At 46.7% G+C, this 20,311-nt stretch overlaps 1 protein-coding gene across 2 annotated transcripts in view; it reads right to left on the bottom strand.

The window, feature by feature from the left end:
* Positions 1-3,315: 3,315 nt before the first annotated feature.
* The window catches only part of LOC135383160 (uncharacterized), a 359,001-nt gene continuing 342,005 nt past the window's right edge, over positions 3,316-20,311 (bottom strand). For both annotated transcript variants that reach the window (XM_064612753.1, XM_064612754.1), the window contains 4 exons: positions 11,947-12,167; positions 11,044-11,179; positions 9,856-10,233; positions 3,316-5,319 (listed from right to left, as the gene is read on the bottom strand). In XM_064612753.1, coding sequence (XP_064468823.1) covers positions 5,237-5,319; positions 9,856-10,233; positions 11,044-11,179; positions 11,947-12,167 — 818 coding nt within the window. In that variant the 3' untranslated portion in view covers positions 3,316-5,236. The remainder of the gene's footprint in view (positions 5,320-9,855; positions 10,234-11,043; positions 11,180-11,946; positions 12,168-20,311) is intronic.

Raw genomic sequence — 20,311 nt, 5'->3', positions numbered from 1 at the left:
ACAACAAGCAGCAGCATTACACAACTTGTCAGACGCAGCGCATCGCCTAGGGAAACCCGACACACTGTCATTGAGGCAGAACTCCATCGCAATCATCGGCACCCATATCGTGCGATGAAGCCGTCCGCTAGATCTACTTCGCAGGTAAAAACGTGCCGCGTGCAAATCGCCAGAGAGTGTAAACATTCTTTGTGCAAGCACTGGTTCAGACGCGGCTCTTACCTTCACCTCGGCTGCAAATAATTTTCGTAGGATTTGGTCCTCTGCTTCGGCGGCCTCCCCGGCCACCTGCGTCTTGGCTGCAGTGCGCAGGAACTTGCGTCGTTATATCTCACGCAGTAAATGCACACATGTAGAATTTATATATGTGAACTGTTCACGTTCACATGCACACACAACGCATTTACTTTGAAGGATGTAAGTCACTGAAAAGGTTGGCCAGCTGTAGGACTCGAACCCACATCTTCTGGACTTCCGGTCCAGGGCTCTACCAATTGAGCTAAGCTAACACACCTTCCCAGCGACTTCCAAGGGCGTGTCATCTGAAGGGACAAATCATCCACTCTTTCTCATACATCCCCCTTTCACTCTTACATTTTTCTCACTCATATACACAATCATACGACGGGATCGACGCAAGCGGCAACTGTTGAACATGAGAGTTGTTGCAGCCTCAATCAACATCAATTATCTCGTATTTACTTTGTTTTATAAATGTTCTTCACTTCAAAGGCGTCACAAAAATGTTAAGTGATATAGAGTTATACAGGAAAATGATACTCTGAATCATAAAATGAACGTTCGCTCGACTTTGTTGCGGAACCTTTCCAGCTCCCAAGGCCTACCCGCCAGCCCCCCTCCCCCCTAGATAAGGCGCCAGGAAACAAAGTGCCACCTATGTGCCCCCATTCAAGCATAGTGTCAATAATGGTATTGGTATGGTGTTCACATTACACGAAAAATGCTGTCCTAACAAGCACCAAAATGTAAAACAATGCGGAGCGTGATATGCGGATGGTATCAACTGAATGTTAGCAGTCGTGTATTTGTACTAGCCACTATTTTTCAGTTTTGCGTAATCAACTTGATTAGATATGATGGGTTAACTAAACAGAATGCTGGTTCACTCAAGGCGCATGCCATCAAGACTAAACCCTTAGGTCACTAGCACAGTGACGTTCTCTAAATCGTTCTTCAGCCAAAAAAAGGTAATTTGTTTAAATGAACCTTCCCGCTGAAATGTAGCGAGCTAGATTGAAACGTCTTCTTTAAGATGTACTTATCTAAAACGAGGCTCGTATACGTGTTTGAGCAGCCATGAACGCATCATAAACGCAGCAAAAGCATTTAATGCGCGATGGCATTGCCTGTGACGGTTATGCGCAATTCAACAAGGTCTTACCGAAATAATCAAAGAAGAGCGACGAAATCACTTGCAAAAAGCACGGCGCCAAGGCGAAGAGGTGAGAGCGACTTGCGCCAAGTTCCGCCAACAGCCGCTATGCGCTGAGAGTGGTGCAACGATCGAGATGCCCTAGGCATATATCAGCATGACATCCCTCGATGTTGTTGTTTATTGTTCGTGTGGCATACTCTCGGGAGCAATGCTCACAGACCAGATTCGACGAAAGTTCTCCTCAAAATGTTGGGAGAACGCCACCGTTATGTTGTTCAGCTTTCGAAGGAATCTCGTAAAGTTGTTTTCTCATTCCAAAGAACAAGAAAGGAATTACCGCACGTACAGGCACATATGATTTATTTGTAGCTGAAGCTTGCCGCGCCCGTCAGATTATGGTCTGGAAGGCAGTCCCATTCAGCGATTCCGCTGGGAAGTTCAGTATCCGAACATAGACACTCCGTAGGAGACTGCAAATGGGCAAGGCTAGCGCTCCACAGATTGGGAAGAATGGTGAGCTGTGCCTTCACATTTCAGTTAGAATAAGGACACACCTGGCTCTGACCTGTGAGGTGAAAGTTGATTACTGGTAGCGGTGGATGGATCCCAACTGTTACTTGTCCTGCCTCAACAGATGGCACGACAATTCTGCTGCACACATGCATTTACGAACTGCGGCTGATTTAACACATATAAGTGCTGAACAATGCTGACTTTCCACGAACACGACGAGCTATGTCAACGGTTTTCACACAGGAACTGAAATGTTCGATATGTCTGGCTACAACTATTTCTGGCATTTCCTTGACCAGGAATCCCGCACAACGAACTGAGAAATGTGCGTGGACTACGGCAGAACGTTGGCGATACCCTGTGCGCGACAAAAGCTTGTCCGGTAGGTCGCGGCACATTCCCCCATCAACGTGGCGCTTTCCCCCAGAGACCGGAGTAAATTGGCGCGTTTAGGAAGCTGCTTTTCTGCGTTATTTTTTAATAAAGTTTTACGATTTCAGTAGCCATATAATTTGAGATACAGCAGACGACTTACAGAGGCTAATCTTAAAGTTTTACATATGTATACCTAGCTTATTACAAAATATACTCGAAAATGTGACGATATCTTCCGAGTTACCCTAATAGGTCCTTATGGATTTCAGTGTCGGCTCGCCAAATTATTTCCCTTATTTCCCGAAAGCGCAAATTTTCACTCACAAGGACAATTCACTCTCCAATCATCGATTCGTTGATTTCTGTTGCACGCGGTAGTGTATTTCGAACTTTATCGTGTCTGTGCATTAGTTTCCCGCAGCTCGTGCGGTATGATTTATTGTAGGCATTTGAAAGCAACGAGATCCACGCAAGTAGGCTTTCCCGCTTTGTCTGAGAATAATGTGACGTCAAGAGGGCGGTCCGTTTCCCCGGCATCGAAATGCAGCTTCCTATCGCCACTCCTGAAGCAACGTCACGAAAAATCACGCGAGCCGATCGTCCCCTTCCCTAACTTCATCCTCGCTCAGCGCATGGCCGTGCTGCCGGTGTCCACATGACAATCCTGAAACCTCGGAAAATACGTTTAAATTTACGCAAATTTATGCAATTTAAATTCTGCGAAGGGACGTGAGTGAACGATTGCTTGATAACGATCACGTCACATGATCACGTAATAAGGATGATGAAAGTTACAACAAACAACTTATTAATCCTGATAGGAGGTTATGGCATTCGTCACGTCGACACTTCTCCAACACAAATAGTTTTACGAGTTTATGAGTTTATATTACTACTGGTAAACAATCATGCGGATTCAAAACTTAACAACAGTGCAACTATATGTTGAAACAATAAGTTCAAACAAGTCCTTCTGTCCATGCAGGTGTAAATTGATGCAGAAGAGGAAAACGACCTGCACTCTATTTGTTGAAGCAAACACCAGCAAACGTTTTTATTATACTCTTGATATTCACTTTCACATGTTTTCCTGATATCCTTCTATGTGCCCATACTTTACTTCTTCGGGTGTTTCCCACTAAACCGTTGTCGTGCAGTGCGTTGTCGGATAGAAGCTCTTCAATTTCAAACGAGTTTACAAATTTTGGAGTTGTTGATTGTACTCGAGACTGATGCTTTGTTTCGGTTTTGATTAAAAAGATATGGGTTCCTAAACGCGAATCGAAAACAGGCTCTTGCTCCGTGTATGGTGATTAGATAACCGTCCCTTCATTGTATAGTGATTTACGTAACTAGAGGGTGATAGTCGCCATTTGGTTTCGGTGCCATATCCGAATCGCCAAGTGCCGAAATGCCACATGTACCCACGGGGGCAAACCGAACAAGAGTGGGATAAAGGGACTGTATAGTGAAGGAGGCAAACCTATAGAAACGATATGTTTTTTCTGAAAGCTTGTGTCTTGGGAGCTACAGATACGTAATAGCTCTGTTGTTCGTTGAGCACTGTTTTAGCAATCGGGTTTGCAGCAAGCAAGATTGTTTCGCCAAGCAAGAGTTGTGAAGCCCTTCACCTAGCAACGCTCACACCCATCGTGGCGCCACCTACTGAGACCGCACGCAACAAAGTTAAACAGCTCATTTAAGCTTAAGCCCAGCTCACATAAGTGAAAGTGCTTTCCTTTACGCGTATTGTACCCTTGGAATAGGTAATACAAGGTGTCCATGGTCGAAGATGCACGGTTGGTGCATCCTGGAACATTGCAACATGGACGAAGCATCCGTGCGAATCGTCTGGAAGTGGAGTTTCTGCATACAGCAGCGGCACGAAAGTGAGTTACACTCCTTCGTTATACATGCCACGCCGCATACAAGCAACGACTGATGGCTGTCGGGAGCAGAGGCCACAAAAGAACGGCAAACAGCCGGCGGGGATATTCCTGCAGTGTTACGACGGATTAAATCAAACTACTCATGAGCACTCGTCATTGTTCAAAACAGCTTTAACAGTAACTAGTCTGTGTCATGTAGTACTTCACAATCACGTGGTACCTGTCCACCAATCCGGAGCGGTCTCTCTCTGCTGCTCTTAGTGGACATCTCTGAGCGCTGCAACTATCGATTTTGAAAGTACATTATTACGAAAAATATGGAGAACTGACACGCTTGACTTTTGTGTGTATCATCACAAAGGCCAATTCTGCCTGTACATAAAGATATTGTCTGTTGTATAGCCTATTTCACTTTACAGCCCCTTTACGGTCCCCACGTCACACAGTTCCGAAGTGTGCCTGTCATGCGGCTTCGAAAGTAGCTTTATCTTAAACTTACGCCATGACGAATATCGCAGCGTTTCCACCGGTCAACGCAAGGGTCGCTATGAGTGCTGCGCTGACAATTTGGCGGTTTAACACAACGTAAACGAGTCGGAAAGCACTACCAAGTCATCCTCAACAGCTATAATTACAACCTGTGTGATATTTACATCACTATACAGGTACACGCGTCTGATCGGCGCCTTCTGTCGTACACCTACAAAAACGATTCATTTCCGCTCTTTGGTTGTCGGTCAGGTTTAAAGAAAAAAAAAGGAAAAAAAAAACGCTGCTACACATTCCCATCACGGCTCCCCAGCATCATATCCAATGGTTAACCGTAAGCCCAGTATCGCCATGCGATGAGCACAGTCTGCGCTGGACAGGTCAGGTAAAGAAATTTGAACTGTAGTGGAATTCCAAACCGGGACAATTGTTCAACATGCGAATGAGGGAAGGGGTGCCGAAGAGGCATTGTTCGTTTCATCTTGCATCACAGTCGGTATCGTTCTTCTCTTTTCACGGAGCCACTACAGCAGATTTTTTTTTCACGTGACGTCACACTCAGTCACAAAAGCTGTCACATTAGAGATAGCACTGCAAAGAAGAGGACCAGGAGCGGAGCTGCAAGGCCAAGTTCACTGTTGTTGGCTCCACCACGTGCTGAAATGAGAACCGTGGAGCACAATTTACGTGACAGGAATTGACATAAGCGCTACAGGGTATAGAGCAGATTGGTTAAAACTTGACATGATGGAACGCACAGAAGACACAGACGCTGTCCGTGTCCGTCTCAGTCTCCTGTGCGTGCCATCATGTCATATCAGGAATTGACATGTCACTAAGTTTCAGTCCTAATGGTGTGAAACGAGGTGCTGTAAAAATGCCGCACACATGACTTGAACTACAAGGTAAACAGAAACACAACTGTAGACGTACGTAGATACTCCAGTGAACCAGTGTGGAAAAATTGCTCCTTGTCGAATGAAAAATGCCGCTGTCTTAACACCAACACAAAAGGAACGGGAGTCCTTCGTTGCGTTGTTCGTGATTTGTGAGCGAAGGAACCTGCAATTTACGCTTTCCCTCTCTTTCTCAAGATGGTCGACAGTGCGCCCTCATTAGTTTCCGCAGACGATTTGTCCAATCAACGCGCGAGATCGCTTGAAGGGTCCAATCCGCGACCTCCCCGCATTGTCGGCCTTTTTGAGAAGGAGAGGGAGATTGAAAGCTTACACTGTAGTTTCTTTCGGGCATAAGTCACGAACGACGCAACGGATGAACCTTGTTCCTTTTGTAGTGGTGTCAAGGTAACGCCACCTTTCATTCCGGGTGGGGGGGAGGGGAATTGTTTTACTTCAGTGCCTCTTTAAGGGCAGAGATTCAGGACGAAAGACTCCGATATTTTGAGCACTTCGGCTGTTCTTCTTCTGGGCACCGTCCTTGTCATTTGCATCGCATGTAAAGGGGCACTGAACAGGTATACAATTTACACTTTTTGCTAATGCATTGTGCTACGTTGCCAGAGGTGAATATTTTCCAAAAATTATTGACACACAAAAAAAGTAGATAATCTAAACCTACGCAATATTCAGTGCACTCTTTCGTGCTCATGCCCCGCTCTGCGATGCCCTTCCGACAGCGACATGTCATTCTGACGTCACGTTCCATCAACCAGTCAAAATACGAGACGCTTATCTGTTACTTTATTGTAATATCGGGAAGTGAAGTAAATTTTAAGCATCTCTCCACTTTAAACGCAGAAGATAACCAGTTCAAACTGTACCAGATATCCGCAATGTTTCATTTCATGTCCGCGTTATATCTTCAGGGCGGTATTGCTCCGCAAGGCGCGAGGTCACTGCAATGTTCCCACGACCGGTTCTCCCCGCGCGCCGCAGCTCATCTCAACGGGGCCCGTCATTGGATAGGGGCACGAAATCTCCCCGACCTCCAGTGACTGGAATGCAGCTTTGCTACACGTGCGAGACGCGTGACGTAGGTGCTTTCCGAGAAGGAAAGAGAGACGCACGCGGATTATGTTTTTTTTTTAATGTTTATTTCATTGTTTCTTTTTAAATACTGTGAGGCAGAATCATCGCCATGACCATCACTGCATCTTAGCGCGAGTTGCAACCACCCGCATTCATTCTTCCTGCCCTCATTAAACGGCTCTTCCCTCGCCCTTTCGCTATCTCACATTTGGTGGAGGTGCGACTTCGAGATCCCGACTCTCCTGACTACGCTGCTGGATGCCACTTTGTACAAGCGTAACTACGATCCTGAAGGCCAATGACTCTTACTGGCTGTGCCTCGGCAGCTCCGTCAGCAAATCCTCAACAGCTTGCACGACGACCCCACCGCTGGTCACTTGGGATTCTATAAAACCTACGACCGTGTACGAAAGCGCTATTTCTGGCCCAGAATGTACTCCAGCGTCTACAAATACGTTTCTTCCTGTCTTCCCTGCCAACGCCTGAAGCCGCCTGCATCCCCCTCAGCCGGTCTCCTGGAGCCTCTTCAACCCCCCCATGCGCCCTTCGATCGCGTCGGCATCGACTTGCTCGGCCCTCTTCCTACCACGCCATCTGGCTACAAGTGGGTTGTCGTAGCCATCGACCACCTCACACGCTACGTCGAGACCGCTCCGCTTCGAACAGGTTCTTCCGACGAGATTGCCAACTTCTTCATCCACTGCCTCCTGCTCCGCGACGGCGCTCCTAGAGTCCTCCTCAGTGATCGTGGCCGTCCATTTCTTGCTCACCTCCTTCAAGATATTCTCAAGGCATGTTCAGTCGTCCATAATCTAACCTCCGCATACCATCCGCAAACCAACGGTCTTACTGAGCGGTTCAACCATACACTCGGCGACATGCTGTCCCTTTATGTGTCGTCCGACCAAACAAATTGGGACACCCTGCTGCCCTACCTCACATTCGCCTATAATAGCGCCATCCAGTCCACAACTCAGTTCTCCCCTTTTCGTCTGGTCTACGGTCGAGATCCTATCTGCAACGTGGACACCATCTTCCCCTATCATCCTTCCACCGACCACAATCTCACCTTGGCCGATGCGACATCCCGAACCGAGGAATGCCGCCAACTTGCCCGGTGTCGCACATTCGGGCAGCAGGCCACGGCAAAGCACCGCTATGACGAACACCACAAGCAAGTACATTACGAAGTGGGCGACCTCGTTTGGCTGTGGGTCCCAATTCGCAAACCTGGCCTCTGCGAAAAGCTGATTTGCCGATACGTCAGGCCCTACCGTGTCCTAGCTCGGAACTCTGCCGGCAACTATGCCATCGAGCCCCTTCAACCACCTTCCGACCGCCGCTGTCGTTCCCGCGAGAACGCACACGTTTGCCGCCTAAAACCCTACAAGGAACGTCATCTCTCAGAACAGTGTGAAGCCAGGATGGCTTCCCCTTCGCCACGGGGAAGATGTGAGGCAGAATCATCGCCATGACCATCACTGCATCTTAGCGCGAGTTGCAACCACCCGCATTCATTCTTCCTGCCCTCATTAAACGGCTCTTCTCTCGCCCTTTCGCTATCTCACAATACGTTCGCTACAAGTAAATGAATTACATTTTTGGATATTGTGAGCCACGTTCTTTCATGGGGCGTGATAACTGGGGAATGTTCGGCGAACTGTTTAGTGCCCCTTTAAAGGGTTAGGGACTACGTGTTAAATTGCATTCACGTACATGAGTCCCATTGTGAGTCCCATTTGTTTACGAGTCTCCTATTGTCCACTTCTGTGTGCGTTTCTTGCTCCCTTCACTTACTGAAGTAAACGTTGCCGTTTCTTCCAGTACACCAGCTTCCTTGCATTTGACCGCTTTCTTCAACGTAAACCGGGTTTTGATTCACACGCGGCAGACGTGACAGAAAGTCACACCTCACATACAAGGTTCAATATTATTCATCTGTTCGAGTCACCTTAAACGCACAAGAACCACTTAACAACTAATACTAGGTCTTTCTCCTGTATTATTTTTATCCTCTTTATTCTCTGTCAACGCTGCAATTTCTTTGCATGGCCACTACTTTCTGTGTCTGCTACATGCCACCATTATACACACAAAGAGAAAGAAAAAGAGGGCAACACATGGCTTCGGAAACCTCCCCACAATACCGTTAACCTTCTTATCTGTCTAGCCGGCTGTGGTGTAAAGATGCATTCATTACTAACCCATTCCCGCACACGCCTAGGCGAAGCAACACCAATCCCGGATCTTTGAACGGCAACAGAAAGTCATTTTTAGTGAAGAATATCAAGTCGCTTCAGGGCACAAGTCATTTAGCCACCATTATAATCCAGACTTCAATGAACGACGTCGTTGCCGCTTTTTTTTCTCTTCGTGTTAGCGTCGCAAAGCAACTGTGGCTTTGAGTGGGTACTGATGTGGAGAGATGGGGGAGCACAACAGGAAGGAGTGGGGGACAGGGGTCTAGTATATGACTCCTAGGCCGACTTCAGGGGGAACTGTGCCGACATTCTTCTCGGAATGCTTCCGGAAACAAAGGCAAAACCTCAGAGAGCACGGGCGGTGCTCGGACTCGGACGCGTGTCACCTTCCAACAAAGCGATTATCCTAACGACTATGCCACGCGAGCTGGTTTGCCATTTTCACGTTATGTCGGCTGCCGACTGCGTGTATGATCACGCTGGGCTATTGAATTGGCAAGCTTTATGTTGCATTATTATTGTACTGTTCTATAATATATTACTGATAAAAACATTGCATGACATAGATTCACATTTTTTTCTAAGGATGGCGACGTTTGGCTGCTCTGTTGCAAATAGTTGGGTGTGGAACGATGGATTGATGGACTGATTTTGCGTTTAATGGCGCTACAACAACGGGGCCAAGACGATATTAGAATGTGAACGATTAGAAACTCTCGCTCTTGCCATTTACCATTTCATATTTACTTTTGTTTACTAGATTGTTAGAGCGTGCGTTGCAAGTGCATCCGCAAATCTTTCATTGACTAAGGCAACATGAAAGTCCAGGGATACACGATAGGGATACCTTGTCCCTATAGGTATCCCTATATAGGCATATACGTATAGGGGGATACATCTATACAGCTTCTGCACTACTACTACTAGGGAAGCAAATTGTTGCAACAAAATTAGAATATGCATTTGAATACATAGCATACGCAGAACCTCCCACCGATACTTACCTCTGCTGGTATTCTCACTAGCATGTAGACCGGATTTGAGATGGCTTCCTCCCGCTCCGCCAAAGACAAGCTCCTCGTTGCTCATGGTATACACTCTAGATATGGTGGCCGTGCATTTGAGCCTCATATTTCCATCCCTGAAGTGCTCCTCCGTGACGATGAAGCGCAGGCAGAGGGAAGCCGTCTCCAGTCCGTCTCCGTGTAGTGTCGCCGAGTACTCGGTCTCATGACTAGATTCGGCCACGGGGGCGTCGTTGATGAACCAGCGCAACGTTGCCGCGGGTTTTGACTTGGCCGACGTGCAGTTGACGGAAACCGTGTCACCCACACGGTAGCGAGGGAGACCGCCGGTGATAGTAGGTCCTTCCGTGGGGAGAACTGCGTGTGGTTGTATAAGAGAACAACAGTTATAGAAAAATTCTAAATGTGCTCGGCGAAACGTGAAATATAATTACAGCAGCCGTCAGACTTAACCGGAAAACGTGATTTCGTGGCCCGTACTGACGGCAGCGCGAAGAGGTAGGTAGCGGACAATCTTCTCATCGCATTCTTAAAGGATATTCAACTCAACACTCCACCTCGAGTTCAGTGAGTAGAAGAGAGGAGCACGCCTCCACTTCTGGAGCCATTGGGCATCGAGGAAACAAAGTCGCTATACCGCGTAGTACTCGAGGAAAGGCCGAAGGATATCCTCCGGAAAGGGGCCTTAAAACGCAAGGTCGATTTTTGAAGCACAAAACCAGTCTCGAGAATCAGCTCCAGTGGAAGGTCGAATCGGGGGTCGTTTAAGAATACGGCCCTGGGTCTCGGCGGGGCGCCTCATGACAGCCACTCGGTATTGTGCTTGGACGGTTTATCTCACTTGAAACTGCCTCTCGGCTTCCCACTCACGCTCGCCACCGTTAGCGATGCGAGCGCGGTGCAACCTGGCTTCAAACCGGTGGTCGACAAGCCGTCGCCGTTGTAGCGTCCCACACACGTTCCGGTTAAGTCTGAGGCGAGCACTGCGTTACGTAACACTCCGGCGCATTTGCTACGCTGCCAAGAACACATATATCATTTCGCATTTCACTTAATATTTTGGCATTGGTTTTCTTTCCAGGAGCAATGTGAAACTGGTAAGGATTCCGCGCTGAAGGGTCTTCCTTCTTAAGGAACATGGTTCCAAATGATATAACTCAGCCTCACCTAAGACAGTCATATCCTTCTGCCCGCCGACAGTGTCAAAAGATGGCGCCTCAGCCGATACCTCGCAGCGATAGGTACCTGCACTGTGGAGGTTCACGTTTCGCAAGTACACCGACGTCCTTCCAGACCGTGCCAGCTGGAAAATACAACAAAACGATTGCAGTGTATGGACTAAGGTAGAAACGTAGACGTTCTATGAGATGTTATGCCTCGGGTATGTTAATGTAGATGTTGTGCGAAGGTGTGGAGAAATTTTAAGTCGTGTGGGTCCTTCACCGGCGACCTCGAACGAATTCTCGTCTCTCCACAATCCTAGCAAATTTATAGGATTGCAACCGACGTGTCTTACGTTGTATTCTCCAAAATATTTTACCGTAACTGACGCGGAACTGTAATAAAATTGATTTCTATGCTTGAGAAGAACAAGGTCACAATGTGGTGCAAAGTGCCATCTGTCAGTGGCGACATTGCTTCTCTGAGGACGGTGTACGTCTCCTCACAAGATTAAATGGAACTCGTCTAACGTTGTGCAGTGAGCGCAGCACGGGAACGAGCGCGCGTGTTGCTAGGAGGCGATGGATGCAAGTCCTTATCTGACCCCATGAAGCCTTAGGGAATCGGAAAATATGACGTTTTCTGGTTTATTCCGAGAGTTCGTGGAAGGGCCTGATGTGTACTGACGGCATTTATGTTTGCAGGCCCGACTCATTGAGCCGCGTTGATTTATAATCCGAAATAATAAGAAAAGAATAGCTTTGAGTGGCACTTTAGCGCCTACTTAGTCGAAGCCGACAAAAGAGTACGTTACATGTGACTAGTCTATATGTGATTAGCAGGGCTTACATAACAGGTTTGAAATAGTGTGTTGTGATGTGGCATTGTCCATGGCAAGTAGCAACTTACATCGACGTCAACACCTGGCAAGGGAAGGAACTGTCCCGGTGGCCAGTCATTCGGAACAAAACGATAGAACTCGACGTCATTCTTGTACCACTTGACAGAGTAGAGTTTATCCCCGTTGAGCTCGTAGATGCAGCTCAAACCCACCGTCTCCCCGAGAGTGGTTGGTGAAGGGATATCCACATTCACTAACTTCACAGCACACACCAGCGCCGTCATCATTCCTGCATGAAAACAAATATGTTCGACATTTACTACGATGTCGTTTGCATTATCAGTACTTTGCGGCACTCCGTTATACCCCCGCGCAGATAACTGAGTTTGCATCGTGGGCTATCACCTTTGCGTACGTAAGGGATAGCGCAGTTGATCTGCGCACGGTGCTAAGCTGTCTTTATCTTTTGCGCGTGCGCAGAACTTTGCATCCATCAACGCTATCCCTTGCGCACGCAAAGGCGATAGCGTACGATATACTAAAACTCACTACGATCCGTTACATCCACACGCAATAGCGTACGATGAACTAAACCTTATTAATATTCAAAACGTATATGTCGCGGTTCACGCACACGTTATAGTCGTGTTGATTTCAAGGGGACAGGGAAATTGAGAAAATGTTATACGCCTTCTCTACAAAAGAGGCTAGTGTAGTTTCTGCACTGGTCTAACATAAAATGTAACTGTGTCGGACTCGACTAAAAACGTAAGCAATATATGTCACGTCTCGCTTATCCGGACGCCTCGGTACCTATCATCTATCGTCCGGATAGTGAATTCCTGGATAAGGAAATCGAATCAGGTGCAGTTTCTTCATCAAGCTCTTCTCTTGTTACTGAAGAACGTCGTAGATCGTGGACTTCCCGACAACTCAGTGTTTCTTTAGCCCAGGTTTGGCGGACATACTTTTACATCGGTTGGATATACGACGCTCTGATATCGACTTTTTCTGTCCAGGCTCCAGTCGCTGACCTCTGATCAAAATGAGAGTTCGCTCTCGCACAGACTGAATAAGGTCGTCGGAGCAGAACGAGGATTCTTCCACAAGCATTCATTATTTGATGCGCTCCTATCGATAGGGTCACAGACTGTGTCACCGTGAGGTGTTCTCCCTAGGAGATCATGACTTATTTTGAATCGCGATCAGATACAGTAGTCACGAAATTCCATCGCGGGGGTCCAACGAAAAATAACACCGCTCTCCTTTGTTCCCCTGCGTGTGCAGGTGCGAGCCATCCTACCCCCGCTTATCGCTTTTACTCGCACTTTTAAAAGGAGAAAGCAAACCGTAACTATTCACAGTACAGGTTGAAAACGCAGACGCCAACAGCTGCGACTGTTCCCGACTTAAATGAGTCAAAACTACAGAGAGAGGTACCACCCGTATAAGCCATAAAACACAGTATCCCGGAGCTGTAACGCGCTCACTTTTTGGTATCCAGAAGGCACATAATTCGAAGGTACCTAATTCTTAGGAAGGGGTCTGCAATGTAAACAAGGAAAAGATAGATTCTCGCAACAGGCTGTGTTGATGCGCTACGCCGGTAGATAGCGAAGAGTAACGATAGGACAGTTTGGCTGTTTTCCTTTACTCTCCTACGTCTTTTTATAAGCTGTATAAGTCTGTGAGTGAACCCTCAAGGATACACCATTTGGTAGAACAGCGTTGTTGCTGCTACTGCCTTCAACAGTCATGCCATCTTACTGTTTCCCCCTGAGCGCACCCAGTTAGTAGGCAAAACATTGCGATGTTCACGTTCAGTAAGCAAGCTTCCACTAAAGTCAACGGAAGACAAAACATTACGCAGCTACAGTTAACTGCACAGCATGTCAGTCTTCCAAAATGCCTCCTCAGTGTTCAGCAAAGTGACGGGAAAAGGGAAGGGAAAAGAGAAGGACCAAAAATCTCATCTCGGCCGAAGTTCATTCGAACGACGATGAACTCAATGGCTTCAGACTATTTATTAGAATGCGCAGCGTAGCGGACTCTCGCGGCAAGATGGAGACGACTCATTTGAATTTAAAATGGGTTCTGCTTTTGAGATTCATTATGACTCTTGAGGTGATTCGACGCATGCGATGTGAATGTCAATCTTGCTTTTTTCTTTCCATTTTTCTAAATTCACGTTTCCTGCTCCCTTGCTTTTATGGGTTTAGTCTTGTGAATTCGTTTTACATTATTTTTGGCTTCTAAAGGCAGCCTATGGATGATTCTTTTGAACGTGCACTACTAACGAAAAAGAAAAAGAGAGAGCGTCTCCGGTATTTTCACGCTCTTTCGGCTGGCGTCCGGTCGAGTTCACCGTCTTGAAGACACCCCTTAAACAAACACATGAATAGCGATAGGAAACAGATGAGTTATACATCGTCTCCAGGACTCTTAAAGTTACTTTTTTCAAAAATATCTGAGTTGCAGTCACAGATAAATATGGGTTTAAAAGTATCTGAGCTACAGCCACGGATACCCCGCGGGAGAAAATACACTGGTAGAGTTACAGATACTTCCGAAAATGTACTCAGTACTCTTACAGTTACTTGTTCCATTAAATTGATTGGGGGATATATTTTTTTAAAAAAGAAACGGAGAAAAAGGACAGGTTAGCCAGGCATAGAACCGGCTTGCTGTTCGTTAGAATAAAATAAATTAAAAAAGTAAGGGAAAGAAACGTGTGTACAAGAATGTGACAATGTCACAGACTGTTCATGAATTCTGAGGCTCTGAGAAAGCGGAGGAGAGCGGTGGTGATAGCCCACTAGTTGGGGTGCAGGACGGGGCCAAGCAGATTGGCCAAAGAAAAGTCCTTATAGCCAATTTGAAGTAGACTGCGTTGGAGGGCGTTTCGATTATGGTCATGCTGTGGGCAATGTAAGAGATGGCGGGGGATGTCAGCTTCCACGCCGCAGGTAGTGCAGTAAGGGGAACTAACTGGCCCATTTTGAAGAGAAGCGAGGGAGTACGGGCAACATTGAGCCGTAGGCGGTGGAGAAGGGATTCTTATTTTTGACTGCAGTGGCAAGCGATGACAGACTCCATCAATGGGTCGATGGACGACGGCGAATATATAGACGAAAATTGATTGGAATTGATTTACCGAGCGGTTATTAGTTGCATTACGACTAATAAAGCAGTTTACCTTAATTAATAAAGCAGTAACATGATGTGATAGCGCATAATGTTTTCAGTTCTTCTTTCCCTTCAGACGGTTATTCCGCACCCACCCCGGATGTGAACCAGCATATATCTCAGCTGCTTGCTTTCCTGTTTAACATTTCTCTCGACTTGCATATCTTCTGTTTACACAAAGGAGCAGAATCATTTCCAAATTCTTCTCCGTCATGCCGGTTTGAAGATTTATGCTGACGATACCCCCTAAATAACTGCTTCACCTCAGCACTCAGCTTGGCAAACCAGTGTTATATTTGAGAAATACATACTTCAGTACTCGGAATGATTGCCAAGCACTCAGGTCAGTTTTCCTAGCCGAACTGCGTCACCTGTTGATGACGGGTCACCCTGATGTGTTTTTTTTGTGTTTTTTTTTTCTAGTCAGAAAAAGTACTGTGAAAAAGACTAGAAGTTACTCAGAAAAGTAAATGTGTAACAGATAAAAGTACCTCCATTAATATGTGTCTGATATTTCACTCAAGGTATGCAAAAGTATTTCAATACACGTACTCAGTTACCTTTTCTCGGTTACTTAACAACCCATCTTATCCCCAGCTAGATATGAAATGTTATTCGGAGAAGTTTAGGAGTTATTTTGCATCAGAAGAGGTCTGCACGCTGTTCTCGTGGTAGCATAGGAACCTTTTTTCTTTCCGCTTGAGAAAGTACAGCTGCACACTGACTGCAAGGTGGTTGGGAAATGTTCCTCAATGCATGGTGGGGCGTTTTATGAGAAATTCTGTCACCTGGGCACTCACCCCGTTTGCCGTACGCCGTGCGATTACGAAGACAAGTTCGTACAATACCAGTGGAAGAACGGCTTGTGTACTTGATGCACATCCGATTCACTACCGCAGCGCCAGTTTAAGCGGCGCAGTTTCCTGTGCAAGCGACGTAGGTTGCACAATGACGTTTACCTTAATCTGAACAAGAAAGGCATCCTTAACGACTTAAATATCCAGAGAAGCCCATCGAACTGTGGGCCCACCCATTTGTGTTCGAAGAACACAAATAGCCAACGCAACCGCGAGGTCATTATGTGAGATTGAATACATGCAAGCCATCGCGCAACGTAACCCTCAGAATGTAAAGTCAGCAAAAAGTTCTGCGAACTTGGACTTAACGCTCGCTCCCAGAGTGTCGCTTGCTGTGACACATATTTTCATTATGTAGACTTGGGCTTTGCGCGGTCAGTACATACATGTCACGGTTATTCAGTCTCCACTGTTCGTTTTGCACCGCTTCTGTTTCTCTGTCCATGTTGTTATATTCTCCCATAACGTTTCTCACCATTCTGAATGTGATGTCACCCGTGCCACAATACTCATTCAGCTTCTGGATCATCTGTACAAGTTAGGCCCGTCATACTTCTTAATAAAAACCGCTCCCAACCATGTACACGTTTTTCATACTCAGACCTTCTTTGGCTTCCGATATGTCATAAAAACGAATGACATTATGCATAATGCAATACATCACGGTGGCGTGTACATCTGTACGAAAGCAGAAAGAACGTCGGGCTCAGGTCTAAGGACATTAATCGTTGCTGCGGCTGCCACAGATGGCCGTATTAACAGCGTCTGCCACAGGAGACGCCTCGAGAGATAGGCAGTGAGGGGAGGGCGCGCAATCTGTCATTGTCAATGTCAACGACATTACACAGTGTTTCTTTCCTTCGTCCTTCAGATCAGGTCCAGAAACGGTATGGCAGCTTCTAAACTGCTGCTCTAGGCATCTAAAGGGTATGGAATGAGAAAGGACTGCGGTCTGCACCGGCGATATAAAAGCGATGTTCACTTACTTCTCGAAGGCCAAAAACGAAAAGTACTGCGCTTTCAGGAAATCCCAGAGGGAGTGGGATGAAATGACGCCCTACATGTTGGAGCCCCTTCTTGCAAGGAGTACCGAAGCTGCTCGTGGGTAATAAATAATGGTGCCGTGAAGGTAGGTACAGTGTAGCGACATGTTGCACGTGCCGCAGGATAGGACTGCGCATAATTTTAACTGTGGATACATTGTAACGCGGGGTACAGCTTGGGACAAAAGTTGACGGAACAAGACACTGGAGTATTGCTTCATCGGAGCGGCCCGGTGCTAGCTATCAGGAAGAGATGGAATAGCAATTCCGGTGACCGGCTATTCTATACACCTCTAAGTATATGCGTGTCCGCTCCTGTCTGCCCCTAGGGTGTTGCTCCAATGGAGAAATGCGATACCCCGGTGTTCCGTGAATTTCTGTCCCAAGCTGTACACTGCAGTAGTCACAAATAAATAGCAGTGAGAGCACTGTCGCTCAGCATTGAATTGTAGTTAGAATTCGAGAAGCGAAAGACATGTATATGTTTTAATGCATCAGCATTAGAAGGGTCATGCGAACGAAAACTCGATGTCGTCCGTCGGTGTACAGAGGAGTGGAAAGGGCGTCACACGGAGGAGAGGTTGGCGTGAGGCCATATTTCGCCGTGTAGTTGGCGTTTGCTCGTGGGTACGTTCGCACATGATTAGCTATGGGAGTGTGTGCGTGCGTAGTTTATAAAATGGATGTGGTCCCTTCTACGAGCGGTGCGGTAATGTGGTGGTGTAGTGGTGATAAGAGAACACATACAGTGAACATATGATAAGGAAATGTATAAAACGCAAGGGAACGTACAAAGTGCAAAAAATACATAGGAGAATACATCTAATGCTAGCGCATTTCCGCCGCATTAATTACATTAACCCTCCTTCAAATTTTTTCGGTATGCTATTACGACGTCCTTGTTCAGAACGCTTTCAACGGGATATCGCCACTGCACTGTGATATTCGAAGGAGAACTTAGTCGAGATCTATCTGTAAACTAACCTCAATCTTATAATTCGAGAAATTGCACATTTTCACGAAATATTATGGTATTTATAACACCTTCGATAGGTGCACTGTGCTTTTCTCTGTTTGCGAAATATTCTTTAGTTGATGTCTGATCTTCACGTAAAAAGAAAAAGAAAAGTATCGTAAACGAACTGATCACGCTGCATTTTCCCACCACGTGGATATTCAACAATTGTTAACAGAGTCAAAGACGGGTGAAGCGGTGTGCTGTATTGTGAATGCAAGATGTCCCAATTACCGTAGCACGTGAGGTATAATGGGGAACCTTCGCGCCTACAAAGGGCAAGGAAACGTCGAGATTTGTATTGGGCGACTCAGAGGGTTGTCTTTCCAGTACATGCTTTAAATTTTCGGCTCCTTTCACGTGTCAGTGAGCCAGGACGCGCCATGTTATGTAATCTGGTCGATATGTAGATCTACCGTATTGGTATCTTCTGGAAGCTGCGATACCGCAACTTTTCGAGTACCCACGCTTTACGAAAGGTGAAACCCCCAAAAGTTACGTGTTGGCAGAAACGTGATTTTCTGCTGGATTCAATCCTGGCCGGGGACGGTAGCAATGTAGGGCAGGTAAACATTGCTTCCAGCAACATGTGTCTGAGATTTCCGGCGCACGTCAAAAGAACCCTAGGTGGTCGAAATTATCCGCAGTACTGCTGTGCGGCACGTGCACCATGTGACAACACTAGGCTGACCCACTTTTACGAGTAAATTTACCGCACTCATGTTGATTTTCTGCTCGAGTCTTGTTCATGAAGAACCACGTTCGGGCGGTACACCGAAATTATGAGGCAGTAGTTAGCTCAAAGCTGTAAACAATCATCCCGTTAACATGTTCGTATTCTACGTGTTTTCGGAGTGACCGCGCAAACAATGGTCATATATTTAAAAAAATTAAGGAAATGCCTTCTGTTTGTTCTATTAGATTAAATGGAGGTATATTCCAAGTAAACTGGACCCCATTGTTGCCTCAGTACAATCCACCTTCGGCACTCTCCTAAAACATTTTAACTAAGAAAATGTTTAGTTATGAGAGATAGAAGTTCGGCACAATGGCAGCATTGGTTCATTTTGCTGTGCTGATGACGTAGATGTTTCAGAGAACGCATACAGCCGACATAAAGTGAGGGAATGATATCGGAACACGGCAGATTTTGAGGTACGAGGGGTGTTCACGTCAAACCGGGACTTTCTGTCTCCTGAGTGTACAAATGGCTCGTGCTACTTTTTTTTTTCGTCATTTTCACACGAGACAGGCCTCCGCGTTCACCACGTGGTGGTCCAAAGTCTGTGCATAACAGAAGACACGTGCTGACCAAGATGGCCGACAACGAGGTGAGCGCGCACATCGAACAGCGAATTGTCATGAAGTTTATCGTGAATGAAGGCGTAAAGTCATATGAAATTCACAGAAAACTTCAGGCTCAGTATGGCCACGATAAACTTAGCTGCAGCAAAGCGTTTGAGTGGTGCAAACGGTTCCGAGACGGCCGTACATCAGTGCAGGACGATCCCGGCTGGGGCGGGTCAGAGGCCAGTGTCAGAGTTCATGAGAACATCCAACTTGTGGAGCGCCTGATGATCAAGGACCGACGGATAACATGTCTCGAACTGGCTCGAAAGACGGACCTTTCTGTGGGAACGTTGAACACTATCATTCATGAACACCTCCAGTTTCGGAAAGCCGGGCCTCATCACCAAAGGAGTCCTCCTCCTACAGGACAATGCACGCCCGCATACCGCACATCTCACGACACGCACTTTCCAGGAACTTGGCTGGGAGTTGCTGCCACATCCCACTTACAGTCCGGACCTCGCCCCCAGCCATTTACATCTCTTCGGTCTATTGAAGGCGTTCCTTAGGGGCTGCCACTTCAGCTGCGACGACGAGGTCAAGAATGCGGTCCGATCATGGCTGCTATGCGCCGGTAAGGATTTCTACGCTGCTAGCATCCAAGCCCTCGTGAAACGCTGGGACAAGTGCATTAGTGCAGCTGGAGATTACTTTGAAAAATAAAACTAATTTCTCGCCTCTAAGTTCATTTTACTTTTGCGAAAAATGAAAAGTTCCGGTTTGACTTGAACGCCCCTCGTATTTTAGCAACCCCGACAGGTACGCGCTTTCATCCTTTGCAGAAGAAGCAGAACTTTCCTGACGAATGCCGTCACGATTTCCCCTGAAGTCAGCCTAGGACATATACTAACCGCCCTGTCCCGCACTCCTTTCTCCTCTCCCCCTCCATCTGTACACGTCTGTGCACAACTCATCGAAATAAAAAAGAAAAGAAAATAATCAGCTCCTGTTCTCCCTCGCATTTAAGGGAAAGGGGGAAAAC

This window comes from Ornithodoros turicata, chromosome 2 (genome assembly GCF_037126465.1).
Source record: "Ornithodoros turicata isolate Travis chromosome 2, ASM3712646v1, whole genome shotgun sequence".
Taxonomy (NCBI): Eukaryota; Metazoa; Arthropoda; class Arachnida; order Ixodida; family Argasidae; genus Ornithodoros; species Ornithodoros turicata.
The sequence above is the reverse complement of the archived record's forward strand: the minus strand, read 5'-3'. Positions and strand labels throughout refer to the sequence as shown.